The 14,145-nt window shown below is 32.4% G+C and overlaps 1 protein-coding gene across 2 annotated transcripts in view; it reads left to right on the top strand.

The window, feature by feature from the left end:
• The window catches only part of LOC111142435 (Rho associated coiled-coil containing protein kinase 1), a 159,261-nt gene that overhangs the window by 60,516 nt on the left and 84,600 nt on the right, over positions 1 to 14,145 (top strand). For both annotated transcript variants that reach the window (XM_022495564.1, XM_022495563.1), the window contains exons 3-9: positions 999 to 1,099; positions 1,655 to 1,792; positions 4,474 to 4,649; positions 5,495 to 5,579; positions 6,839 to 6,983; positions 7,312 to 7,450; positions 9,477 to 9,568. In XM_022495564.1, coding sequence (XP_022351272.1) covers positions 999 to 1,099; positions 1,655 to 1,792; positions 4,474 to 4,649; positions 5,495 to 5,579; positions 6,839 to 6,983; positions 7,312 to 7,450; positions 9,477 to 9,568 — 876 coding nt within the window. The remainder of the gene's footprint in view (positions 1 to 998; positions 1,100 to 1,654; positions 1,793 to 4,473; positions 4,650 to 5,494; positions 5,580 to 6,838; positions 6,984 to 7,311; positions 7,451 to 9,476; positions 9,569 to 14,145) is intronic.

Here is a 14,145-nt window from a genome sequence, read left to right as displayed (position 1 = left end):
CTACAGTGATTCTATAGAGCCTATGTGGTAGACACAAATAATTGTGCAGTATATTGATTATTTCTATATCTTTCTGATGCATCTTGCAGTTGATATGTAACCTAAAGTGTACTTATGTTACCCTTGTGTAAAAATTTGCTTTCTTTTGCATGTGTTTATTGGTCATAAGGCACACAAACACTTGAGTTTAAATGTGCTTTTAAAAAGAAAGACACGAATATAATACAGAGTTTTTATTAACAACTAGAACTTAAGTTTAAGAGCTGTTCTGTATTTTGTGCATTCTGAAATGTGAAGCTTTTCCATGTAATCTCATGCCAGTGTTGACCCATGTGGATTAAAATAGCCCTATTTTAATCTATGACCAAATTAGGAATTAGAATATCTTTCCAGTGGGGATTTGTAAATTATTGTAGTTTGTAGCGTGACAGGTTTATATAAATAATTGCAGTGATTTGCACTGTGTGTTTTAAGTTAAAATCTAGGTTCAAATAGAGAAATGTATTGATGCAAGTATTTTTTTCAACATTGGATAGCTTCGATTATGTATATTTTCTTGAAGAGATTATCAAAACTGACATGATAAAAAGAAACTTTTATTTCACTAATCTAAAATATATACCCATGATCCTTCAGTGCAGATTTGCTCCTTACTTAACTGATTGTCCTCCATGTGTGTTAGTAGTGTATTTATTTTCTGAAATATCTATCAAGTTAGATTTTAATGAAAATATTTTATTAGCTAGAGTGAAGTCATCCCAGAATTTATCTAGAACAATTCTTTTTTTCCATTTTGTATTTTATTTCTTCAGTATTCCAGCATTCATTGTTTATACACCACACCCAGTGCTCATGCTTAATACATTGAACATTTCTTTTATAACTGTTTATTATAAAGTAATTCTTAATCAATATTTTTTGTTTTTCAAGAACTTGAATGTAAAATAAACTGTTGTAATGCTTCAATGATTTAAAGTCACACTTTTCTTTTCATACAGATAAAGACACAATAAATAAAATTAGAGATTTACGAATGAAAGCTGAAGACTATGAAGTAGTGAAGGTGATTGGTAGAGGTGCATTTGGAGAAGTACAACTGGTAGGTTATTATAATGAGATTAAAAAAAATAAAATTAAAAATCCATTTGTGTGTCTAACATAATGTGAGATGATATTGTTTTTTATAAAATTATTGCTTTAAATTGCTCTAGGCAGTCTTGCCAAAGGATGTGAAAGTCTAGAGTCAATTCAGCAGTAGTATGAAATATTTTCCCTAAGCATCCATTACCCATCCATCCATGGGTAGAGAAGAGGTTTCAAGTGTCAGAAGAAAAATCTTTACTTGTAATATTAGACTTCTAAAATGTTATGGAATCCTAAGCTTTATAAATAGAAAGCAGCATGCATAACAGAGTGGAGAAAGGGGAGTGTGCTATCATATAGGAAATAAAGACTTTTTTCTAACATTACTTGCTTTCTGGTCATTGAAGCCTTGACATCTAATTGGGATAATTCAGCAGAAGAGATTTAAAAAAACAAACAAACAAAACTAGAACAGTAATGTTATATTTAACAAGGTGTTAAAATCATTTGGTAAATTGTTCTGGTAAACACTGGGCAAAAGGTTGATTATTTTCTGTTTGCAATTTTAAAGGTAAGACATAAATCCACCAGGAAGGTATATGCTATGAAGCTTCTCAGTAAATTTGAAATGATTAAGAGATCCGATTCTGCTTTTTTCTGGGAAGAAAGGGACATCATGGCTTTTGCTAACAGCCCTTGGGTCGTCCAGGTATGATTTTGCTGCTGTTTCATTATTGCTGTAATAGTTTCTAACTAAAAATATTGAAGAAGCTTAGTTTGTTTTCTAGAACGTAATAGTTTATTTGGCAATTACAGAATTGTCTAACATATTGTTACCTTTTTTAAGTCATAAAATTTAATTTTATTGAATTGTCTCTAGGAGGAAAGTAAGGCCAAAGCAAAATAATTAATGTGCCTGTAGACTTTAAATATTAGAAAATTTAAATAATCTGCTTTGATTGAGGAAAGTCATATATTATCATCTTCTGATAGATACTTTATTTAATGTTGAAATTTAAGTTTTTTCCCCAAATATGATATCTTCTTATATTCTGTTTATTTAACCATCTATTCATCTATTTGTCTCATTTGTGGAGAGGAAGGAATGGGAAAATGAAGGAAGAGGGGAGTTAAGGTAATCCTTCAAATAATGTGTTGGCTGTAGGTTTTTCAGTGGGAAGAAAAATACAGTAGAAGTCAGTAGTTTTAAGTTCTAGTCTTAACTGTCAAAAACATCTCTGGGCCTCAGCTTCCTTGCTCAAAAATGTGGAAGTTGGCTTAGATTGGTTATTTTCACCTGTGGAGAATACCTCAGGTGAAATCATTGGGACAAGCAGGAATTTGAGGAGGTTATAATATGGGTTTTCCTTTTCTGCCTCAACTAGAGCAGCTCCATATTTTATGTCTTATGTATTGGGGTTATGTAAGGATGCATATGGGGGAAGTAAATCTTCTGGTTAAAAAAAAAAAACAGCTGTTGGGTGGACTAGATCATTTCTAAATTCTTAACATGAATTTTATGACTTACCAATTTACAGGATATAATGAACAGTGTCCTAAATAAAAACAGCAGTAATTGAAATAAAAAGGATATGGAAAATATTTAAGAGTCATGTATGACTTTTTATATTTGAAATGTCTGCTCTGGTATTTTTTTGTTTTGTTTTAAGATTTTATTTATTTGACAGAGATACAGCGAGAGAGGGAACACAAGCAGGGGGAGTGGTAGAGGGAGAAGCAGGGTTCCTGTTGAGCAGGGAGCCACATTCAGGGCTTGATCCCAGGACTCTGGGATCATGACCCAAGCTGAAGGCAGACGCTTTAGGACTGATCCACCCAAGAGCCCATCTGCTCTGTTTTTATCAGCTGTGTGGAGCAGAGATTTTTCAGGCTTGGTATCACTGACATTTTGGGCTATCACTTTGTTTTGTGGGCTGTCCTGTGCAGTATCAAATTTTCAGCAGTGTCCCTGACTTCTACGGGGGTGATGCCAGTATCACCTCTCCACAGGCTGCCTATCATTCATAACAACCAAAACTGTATTTAGACATAGTTGAACATTTACCTGGTGGCGTTGGGATGGGGATGGGTGGTCAGGTGACAATTATTTCCTCTGGTTAAGAACCAGAGATACAGAAAATCTTCAGTGTTCTGTAGGTGGTTAAAAGACATAGGACATAATTTTAATATTTACAACTTACTACTTGAAGCTTTGTTTTTCTTGACACATTGTCAAGAAAACTACCACCAAATCAACATTGTTTCTTTAATTGTGGTACCCAAATGGTAAATTATATACTTTAATCTGGGCTAGCCATGAGATGCCACTTAGTTTCTTATCCATCCCTAAAATATCTTTTTAAAATAACCAAGTCTGTAACTAAAACCATTAAACACTATTGAAAAAATGAAACAAGAAGATTTTAAGACACATGTCTGTGTGAATAAAGTATCAATTTCTCTAGGGCTCTATTTTAGTTTGATTCTGAGCTCATGTTTACTTAAAATGTTCTTTTGTAAATTTGCTTTTTTTTTTTTTTTTTTTTTAACTTCAACCTAGGTCACATAAATACATTTATACCTGGTATTCTTGCCAATTTCCTGTCAGTGGATTTCCTCTTCCTGCTTGACTCTAGCTGCTGCCCTCTTCCTGTTACTTATTTTACTGCTCCTCCTCCCATTGACTATTACTTACTGAGCATCTGTTGTACCAGGTGCTTTCTACATTCACTGATCTTTTTAACAACTCTGAAAGGCAGTTAATCCTTGGTATATCTCCACTTACAGATTAATTTATGTTTCTCCTGATTAGACATTTTGCGTTTGCAAACTGCCATTACTAGGTCCAGACTCTGACCAAGTAGCCCGTATAAAAGTCAAACAAGGTATAGTCCCTTACATTTTTCTGGAAGGGATTATAGTGACAGGGACTTAGGGAGGTTAAATAAATTGCCCAGTCACATGGCTAATGGACAACTGAGCCTGTAGTTCAGTTTTTCAGACTTCTTGAGAATTGTTGTGTAGATATAAATTTAACAGTAGACCCCACAGGAGCACACATTATATCAGAATCATAATCTCTTTGCTTAGGTCACTTGTATATTCTTTGTTGAAGCTACTATAATTTTTAAAAATTCTCACTGTAAAAAATTGAATTAGTGTAGCAATGTGTAGAGAAAACAGTTTTGATCTGACTCCTCAGAAATAACCACAGTTCCTTTGCATATGCAGGGGACTTTGTGATGTTTATGTTTGTGTGTTTTGTTTTTTTAAGAGTACCTTAGTTACTGCAATTTGACTATTTTAATTTAATTTTAACATTAGTATTTTTGTCATTTTTTAAATGAAACAGTTTTGCTTAATCTTAATGATTTTCTTGTATTTGTATAGCTTTTTTATGCATTCCAAGATGATCGTTATCTCTACATGGTGATGGAGTACATGCCTGGTGGAGATCTTGTAAACTTAATGAGCAACTATGATGTGCCTGAAAAATGGGCACGATTCTATACTGCAGAAGTAGTTCTTGCATTGGATGCAATCCATTCCATGGGTTTCATTCATAGGTAAAGATAAAAATGCTTTAAGTTTTTTCATTTGTTGGAGGGCAGGGGAAGCTGAAAAGTACTTAAACTTTATTAGGTTGACATTTCTACTCAAAACCCACCTATTCTCCATGTGAGATAAGTGGTATTTCAGAATTTAAATCGAAGTTCAGCGTTTTATTATTTCAGTTTAATGTTGATATAAATGTATTCTTTAATTTCCCTTAATCTAATTATATACTTTTATTTGGTTCTGAAAAATAAAAATTATAGGCTGGTTTTCTGAGGTATGTGCCAGTTAAACACTTTTAATTTTTTATATGCAAATTAATTTGCTTTTGATTAGTTTTTTATATTCACAATTTTTAATATATAAATAAGTTGCTTTTAATTAGTGAATAGATCATATTTATTTGATAAAAGAACAGTTTCATTTGTTTTACGAACATCACTTGAATCCAATGCAGTTGCTGTGCTAAGTGCCAGGGATACAAAAATGAAAGTGATTTAGATCCTGTCCTGGGGTTATTTATGTACTTAAGTTAAAAAGTGTGTTTCAGTTATTTTTTTATGTCTGAATATTATGTTTTTTTATGGTTATTCTCTCTCAAATGGTTTGCTTTCCTCCTTGGAAGAATCAAACTCTTTTTAAAAGAAAGGGGAATATTAAATGCCTTTCTCTAAGGCATTAACATATAAAGGAATTTCCCTGCTGAAATTCAATTTATAGATATGGACAGAGTGAGCACATACAAATCAAAAATGGCCTTATCTACAATGAATGGGGATATAGGGCCTAAAATAACTGCCTCATAGAATTTTTATCAGTGTCTGGTTTTAGAAACACTGTTTTTTTCCTCCCTCAGAGATGTGAAACCTGATAACATGCTGCTGGATAAATCTGGACATTTGAAGTTAGCAGATTTTGGTACTTGTATGAAGATGAATAAGGTTAAATAATTTTGCTAATTCAAGATAACTGCTTTTTAGAAAATGCTGTAAGAATGTACTAACCATAGCTAGACTTGTACAGAATTGATACGACCTGTCTTATTTGTTAAAATAGATGCCAGGATTTCAGTGTTTAATTAGTAACTTGTAAGTGATTTATATTTTCCTCTCTACTTAAGTGTTGATTGCCATATTTATTAAACCTTTTATAACAACTCTAATACACAGTACTGCTGGTAACTAGGAATGAAACTCATCATTAAACACTAAGACCAGTGTTAAAATTAGACTTTCATAAAAACTGGATTTCAGTGATATGTGTATTTTTTAGTGTTTTACTTAGCCTTCTGTTAACATGTAGAAGATCTTATTGCTTATTTTGGGAGTCAATCTTAAAAGATACCATCTGTCCTCATTATTTACAAAATAAATAACATACTTATAACTGAAGTGGCAAATATGCTACTTGTTTCAGTTGAAATAGTTTATATTCTTGGAAACTTACCACAGAACAATAGCCAAAAAGTTGTATTTATTATTTTAAAAGGAAAATTATTGCTTAGAAGGAAACACTATATGAGAACTTCTATGTGAACATTTAATTATAATTCTGTTGCATTAATATCAGCTAAAATAAGTAATAGGTATATATAGTCTTACATTTAGTTTTGGGTGTTTTTTTTTTTTTTGGAGAGTTAAATTGCATATTAAGTAGATATTCAGTGTGCTCAGTATTATTACACCCTTTTCCATTACACATACTTCTGCATTTTATATTTGTACAGTTAATTCTTATATTTTTTTTTTTTTTACAGTTTCAAGCATGGTTAGATTGAATGGCTATTTTAGTTAGAAAAAGTTTAATCAGTATTATATATTAATGTTATCAAGTGATTCATCCTATCAGTCCCTTAATCTGCTTGCATTGGCTTATATACTTGTTCTCTGCAGTTATGATGAGGTCATTATATTGGCACAACTGGGTGGCAATGTGTCTTTCTAATGAGTAATATTACAATGTAAAAATCACTAATGTATTCAGAAACACAAGCACACACATATTTTGAATACATTGTATATATAATATGTATATGTGATTAGCCTGTGTGTTCATTTTTGTCAAGTTTGCATTAGGTTTTGATATATTTTATAGCCCAAAGACACAGAGTTCTACAGGTTTTATTAGGAAAGTCATTTTAAATAATTCAGAATTTATATTTGTATTCTAGTTCAGAAGTTGACCTGTTTCTGTTTTTTAGGAAGGAATGGTACGATGTGATACAGCAGTTGGAACACCTGATTACATTTCCCCTGAAGTATTAAAATCTCAAGGTGGTGATGGCTATTATGGACGAGAATGTGACTGGTGGTCAGTTGGGGTATTTTTATATGAAATGCTTGTAGGTAAGTAAAGGAGAATTTTGTATACCTCTAACATAGTTGTTCATCTCAGAAGTTAGCCATTTGGCTTCTTCTAATAAGGCATTTATTGCATTAAGCAAAGTTAATTTTGTTTGTAGAAAACAAACTAATTGAAACCTGCTTTGTGTGTTTTTAAAAGCTATTTAGAAGATTTAAGCAACTTTGTGATGTTATTTCTTTTTTATATATTAAGTGTATGTCTTTAATGCATATATAGTAATCTTTAAACATGTAACATTGACTCTTTTCCTTTGAAACTGGTTTTTTAGTGTATCTTATTTGCTTTTGTTTTCCCTATCAATTTTTTCAGGTGATACACCGTTTTATGCAGATTCTCTGGTTGGAACTTATAGTAAGATTATGAATCATAAAAATTCACTTACTTTTCCTGATGATAATGATATATCAAAAGAAGCAAAAAATCTAATTTGTGCCTTCCTTACTGACAGGTAAACAATCTTAACATTGAACTTTAATTTATTCTAAGGAAATTCTCATTTTGCTGCTCAGTATTTGAGGTGTGTATCTCAGCTCCTGTATTTGAAGTGGTGGAATAAAAATAATACCATTCCCCAAATCATTAATGATAGTGAAATACAGTGTTTTGTGATATTCTGGATGGCTTTCTGGATCTCAAAGCACTTGTCTTACCTAAGAAATTGGGATAATACTCTTTTCTGATGGCTAGATCAGATGATTTTTTTAAGGTTCATTGTTGAATTTTTAATTTGGTCAAGTATAAAAATTATATTTTCTTGAGTCTGAGGGCTTTTTGACATGTAACATCTCTGAAATTAGAGTGCATTTATACTACCATGTATTAATTAGGAACATTTTTTTCCTAGTGATGGAAAAATTATGCATCTTCTAATTGATGCCATTTAAGATAATTCAGTATTGTATAGTTGAAATTTGCTAAGAGAGTAGAATTTAAATGTTCTTACCAAAAAGAAAGGTAAATAGATGAGGTGATAGATGTGTTAATTCTCAGTGGGAGAATCCTTTCACAATGTGTACATATGTCAAAACACTTTTTACACTTCACATATCTTAAGATTTTTGTCAGTTATACCTCAGTAGAGCTGGAAAAAAGATTTAATTATATACGATTATATGTTTGTTGAAATTAAGTAAATAGTACAAACCTATAAAGATGTATGTATTTCCGACCTCCTTACCTCTAGAGATGGTCATTGGTATGATGTCTTTCAGATTCAGTAAGCATTTTTATAAATGTATATTCATGTATGTGTTTTAGAAACAAAAATAGTATATTATGTGTACCCTTATGGTTTACTTTTTAAATTTAAACATGAACCACATGACTTACTAAAATTATGTTATTAAAATTATTAATATTTATGTTTGTATATTGTTAATTTAAACATTAGGGAGGCCTAGTACTTTTACATATATTTCAATTTCAGATTCACTTTAATATTAAATGTACTGCCCTACATATGGTCCTTTAGAGCCTGAAATGTACAGTCTTTTGTATTTTTACATTTTAATACATGTGCTTTATATTTATAAGTACTGTGTATACTTATATACTTATATACTTATATAATAAGTACTGTATTAGGTGCTAGGAATATAGAAATGAAAAAGATACACAGCCACTCTTCTCCACTGCCTCATACTCCTTTGAGGGAAACAGACAAGTGAATGAGATGTTTATTGTACAGAAAGTTAAGTACTTGAGTTAAGTACTGCCTGTCTGTCATAGAACCATGGAGAGGTTCCCTGATCCAGTCTGGGAGAGTCCGTGAATGTTTGTTTGGAAGGTGTCACATTATATCAAAAGCAGTTTATCTTTTAACTCATGAAAAGATTTGGAATTTGGGGTATTCTTGTTTATAAGCACTGAAGTAGAAAACAGAAGTTGCGAAGTTCCCCTTTCCAAATCTACTAAAGGCATATTTTTAAACATTTTATTTATATGTTCACCTAAGAGGCCGGGAATCCCATTAAAACTCTCAGTTTTGTAGTAATGTCAAGAATTAGTTGTCATTGTTTTCTGATAGGTCAGAAATATTTATAATAGCTTATGAAGGGGAGATTTTAAATTTAAGATGTCTTTCTGAGTTTTTGTTAGCTTTTGATGTGAAGTAAAGTTGTTGGTTGCAAAAAATGTGTAAGAGCTACCACAATGGTTAAGAGCTATCAAGAAAATTCACTGTGTTTTATTCATTATGCTAATGAAGCAAAGTGAATATTATTAGGATTTTCTTTGTCAATAGAAAAGTCATGGAGTATCAACAAGTCTATTTTTCATATGTTTTTTAAAAAAATTCTTCAATATTATCCACAGCTTACTGAAAACCAATATAATTTCAAGGTGACATAGAACTATTTTTATCATTATGCACAGATTTAACATTGTCCAGATATACTTGTCCACAAGTATATCTGGACAGGTTACAATAATAATTTCTTAAATGGTTAATAACTTTTTCCCCCCTCTCTACTCAGAGAGGTGAGATTGGGGCGAAATGGTGTTGAAGAAATCAAACGACATCTCTTCTTCAAAAATGATCAATGGGCTTGGGAGACACTCAGAGACAGTAAGTTATTTTTTCTTGCACATTACAGTGGATATTTGAAAGTAGTTGTAGTAAATAAGTCTTGTAAATACTGCCTTGCTAATATATGTGTATATTTGATGAAAATCTAAAGTACGCAGATGCGATTATGGACATTATCCTACTCTAATTAAAGAGAGAATATTTGATAATATTGGGAAAATTATACTGCTACTTCTCTGATATTTCATTTGAGAGACCCAAGATGAACGACCATATACATGAGATGGAATTGGTCTTGGCAGTCATAATTTGATATTTGATCTTTGTTAAATTGCATTGTGTCTTATATTTTGATATCTCAATGTGAAGAAAGTCAGTAAATACAGGGTAATTAAAATATATTTCCTGTGAAGAGATAAGTTACTATCTTTTTTTTACTAGACTTAAAATACAAAATATGTGGTCCTATTATTGATAAATACCAGAATTTAATTAGTCCATCAGACTTGCAGTTTGCAGTTCAGACAAGAAAGCATGTAGTATGCAAGAAGTTTTTTTCAGTCAGTTTAGAACATTTCCCTATTTCAAAAAGCAGTTAAAATAATGAGATGATTCACAGAAAACCTTATTCACCATAGCTGAATTAAAATTATAGTGGTACCAAATGTGCCCAACATCTTCATGGATTTGGAAGGCCAGTAATTCATCTTTCTCCTGTTGAAGTCTCAAGATTTTTTTTTTCCTGTTTTCACAGAAAGGATAATGTATACCACCAGCTCCTAAATTCCTGCTGTACAACAGCAGTAAACCTTAATAATGGAAATTAATTCAGCTGTGTGGTTTAGAAATCGTTACAAATTAAGTAGTTATTATTTGTCTTAAGGTCTGCCTATCTAGTTGAGACTGTAAGGGAAAAGTTCAGGGGGGAAAGAATCTTGTTAATTTTAAAGAAACAGATGATAGTTTTTGCCAATTTTAGGGAAGTATCCTAGTTATCAAATATTTCTAAAGAAATAGTTATACTACCTTCGGGTATAGCACATACACTATGTACAAGCTATACAATTGACTGAGAAGGGAAAAGGGGAAATAAATTATTGGGGAAATTAAGAAATTACACTACTATTAAGAATGACATTGAATGACCTGCTATCTGGGAAAGCTATAGGAGCGGCTTGACCTTGAGAGAATTTGTTAGTAGTTATACACTGGGAAATAGAGAATTTCCATGTCAGTAAATATGACATGATTGTTGTCTTCCTGCTCCATGAGAACTGTTGGCAAAGACAGAGATGAGTATAGTGAGATGATGAATGGTTGCATTGAAAAACTTTGTGGGTTTTTTTTTTTTCCCAAGCTGTGCTCTTAGAATTTGAAGAAAGCTGAAAACAGACAAATATGATTATAATCTGGAGAAAATTTGAAAGGCTACTGAAGAAAATACAAAGTATCTTTTGTATTGGTTTAAATTCTTTCTTAAAGTGAAACAATGTATAAATAACTATAGAATAACCACAGAGTAAATTGCTCAAAAAAGTAGGGAGGACATACTTCCTTTTGTGTATTGAAAAGCTGGTATTAATTAGGAGAGGAGGTAACCTAGTCAACAAACATTGAACACCTGCTATATATACTGAGCGCTGTTCTATTTCAAGCACTAGGAAAAAACACCAGTGGTCAAACCAAAGATTTTTTTACCTTGTGGAGGTCATAGTATACTGGAATTGGGGAGTCCAAATCAATGGCATTTTATGATATTGTTATTACCTCTTTAATGTAATTTCATATTTAAGAACAGTTAAAGTGTATTACTTTATTGATTTAAATCAAACAAACTTTCTATTTAAAGAATTTCTAGGGACGCCTGGGTGGCTCAGTCGGTTAAGCATCTGCCTTCAGCTCAGGTCATGATCCCAGAGTCCTAGGATTGAGTCCCGCGTCAGGCTTCTCGCTCTGCAGGGAGCCTACATCTCCTTCTTCCTGCCGCTCCCCTTGCTTGTGTTCTCATTCTCTCTGAGAAATAAATAAATATAATCTAAAAAAAAAAAAGTTTCTATAATGAGGTAATTTTGTTAGTATTACTGATACTTCTGTATCTTTTTAAAATCTGTATTATCTGGCGTACCCGGGTGGTTCAGTGGGTTAAAGCCTCTGCTTTGGGCTCAGGTCATGATCCCAGTGTCCTGGGATCCAGCCCCGCATTGGGCTCTCTGCTCAGCAGGGAGCCTGCTTCCTCCTCTCTCTCTGCCTGCCTCTCTGCCTACTTGTGATCTCTGTCTGTCAAATAAATAAATAAATAAAATCTTTAAAAAAAAATCTATTATCTATGATTTTGCTGTAGTGTACTTAGATTTAACAGACTTATAAATATTTTGATATTTTTTCCTAATCCTAATACCTTCTATTTTGTGGTTATTGTTAAAAAAAAAAAAGAAAGAAAAAAATTGAAGTCAGTAGAACTTACTGTTCTCTTCTTCCCCTTCCCTCTTCCTACCCTTTCTTCACTTCCCACCCCTAAAATACCAAGAATACTTTTACTGTGAACTGACCTCTCTGACCTGCTAAGCTTTTAAAAATTATATAACATTTATAATTCTTTTTAATTTTGACTCTCTAATTTTCTTTGGCAGAATTGCTTAACTTTTCCAAATAATAGTTCTTTTGGTATTTTACCACTTACATGTCTATAAGCTACAATGGCAATTAATCTTCACCATCTGTTCCTTGGTGGTGTGGGAGCAGGGTACAAAATAGATTGGTTTTTGGCAGAATTTCCATGAGCTTCCTGATCTTATTCACTCTTAATTTAGCGGCACAGAGTATTAAGATTGTAAAATTGCTTTTTTACTCATTTAAAATAGAATTGAAGAAATGACAGGAGTGAGATTGAAGAAAGGAAACAGAAGAAATGAAAGGACATAAATAACCTGCTACAGGTCACACTGCTAGCAGATGACAGTGTCAGGATTCAAATCTTTGTGAATCCAAAAGCCTTAGATCTTCTGGAATACCATGTGCCATTTAAGTAATACCATTCAGTATTATACAAAGTAGAAATGTAGGGAATCAACATTCTTGGCAGTTAAATTTTGGGGAAAATAATATGGTAACATTTATTACATATAACAGATATATTATTAGTAATACTGTGTTAAATATAATAATATGGTAATTTGCAAAACACTTTACCATTCATGGTATCATTTGAGATAAGATATTTTACCTAATCCACCTATAGCTGGTGGGAAATGACACAAGGTGGTAACAGGAGTGACTGTCAGCTCATGTGGTAAATTTTCCATTTATTTAAAAACAAAAATTTGTTGTTTGTAAGCACATATATGCTATTCCAGGTTCTGTGGATTAATTAAGTCTAGTGTCCTCTCTTTTAGAGTTGTACATTCTCATGGGAGAAATTATCACTGTAGGTTTCATAGGTAAAGAATCTAGGGTCTAGCAAGTTTCAGGGTCATAGGAGTTTAGACTTTCTCAGTATTACGTTGGGGTCATGTTTTAAAAGCATAAACTTTAAGAAAAATTATCTTTTTATTGTGGTAAAGTATATATAACAAAATTTACCATTTTAGCCATTTTTAACAGTATAGCTCGTGGCATTAAGTACCTTCACCTTATTGTGCAGCCGTTTCTACCATCCATCTCTGGAACTTTCTTATCATCCCAAACTAAATTTCTTCACACATTAAACAGTAATTCTCCATTCTCCTTTAACACCAGCCCCCAGTAGCCACTATTCTACTTTCTGAGCCTATGAGTTTATTCTGGTTACCTCAAATAAGTGGAATCCTATAATATTTATTTTTTTGTGGTTGATGTATTTCACTTAGCTTGTCTTCAAGGTTCATCCATGTTACAGGACATACCAGAATTTTGTTCCGTTTTAAGGCTGAATAATATTTTACTGTGCATGTATACCACATTTTTTAAAAAATCTATTCACATATTGACAGACGCTTGAAATGCTTGTACCTTTTAGCTATTGTGAATAATGCTTTTCTGGTCACGGGTATACAAATAAATGTGGGAGTCATTGCCTTCCATTGTTTTGAGTGAATTTTTGTATATGTTGTTAGGTAGAGTCTATCTTCATTGTTTTGCACGTCAATATCCAGTTTTCCTACACTATCATTTGTTGAAAAAACTCCTTTTTTATTAAGTGGTCTTGCACCCTTCTCAAATCATTTGACCACGTATGTGAGGCTTTATTTCTAGTCTCTCTATGATACACCATGGAGCTGTCTTCATGCCAGTACTATACTGTTTTGATTGCAATAGATTTGTAGTAGCCTTGGAAATCAGGGCTAGGAAAAGCTCTCTGCTTTTCCAGGATTGTTTTGGCTATTTGGGATCACTTGGGATTTCCGCATGAATTTTAAAATGGGTTTTTCCAGGTGTGTGATAAAGGACATTGGAGTTTTGGTAATGATTGCATTGATTGTGTTTCCAATGAGGTTGCCTTTTGTTTCATTTACTTGCCTAATTGCTCTAATTGGAATTTGTAATACTGTGTTGAATAGAAGTTGTGAGACAGAGTCCTTGTCTTGCTCTTGATCACAGCAGGAAAGCTTTCAGTCTTTACTAGTGAGTATGACATTGGC

Source organism: Enhydra lutris, unplaced genomic scaffold, assembly GCF_002288905.1.
Source record: "Enhydra lutris kenyoni isolate GAN:26980312 unplaced genomic scaffold, ASM228890v2 scaffoldscaffold8, whole genome shotgun sequence".
Classification (NCBI taxonomy): domain Eukaryota; kingdom Metazoa; phylum Chordata; class Mammalia; order Carnivora; family Mustelidae; genus Enhydra; species Enhydra lutris.
This window is presented reverse-complemented; position numbering and strand designations above follow the sequence as displayed.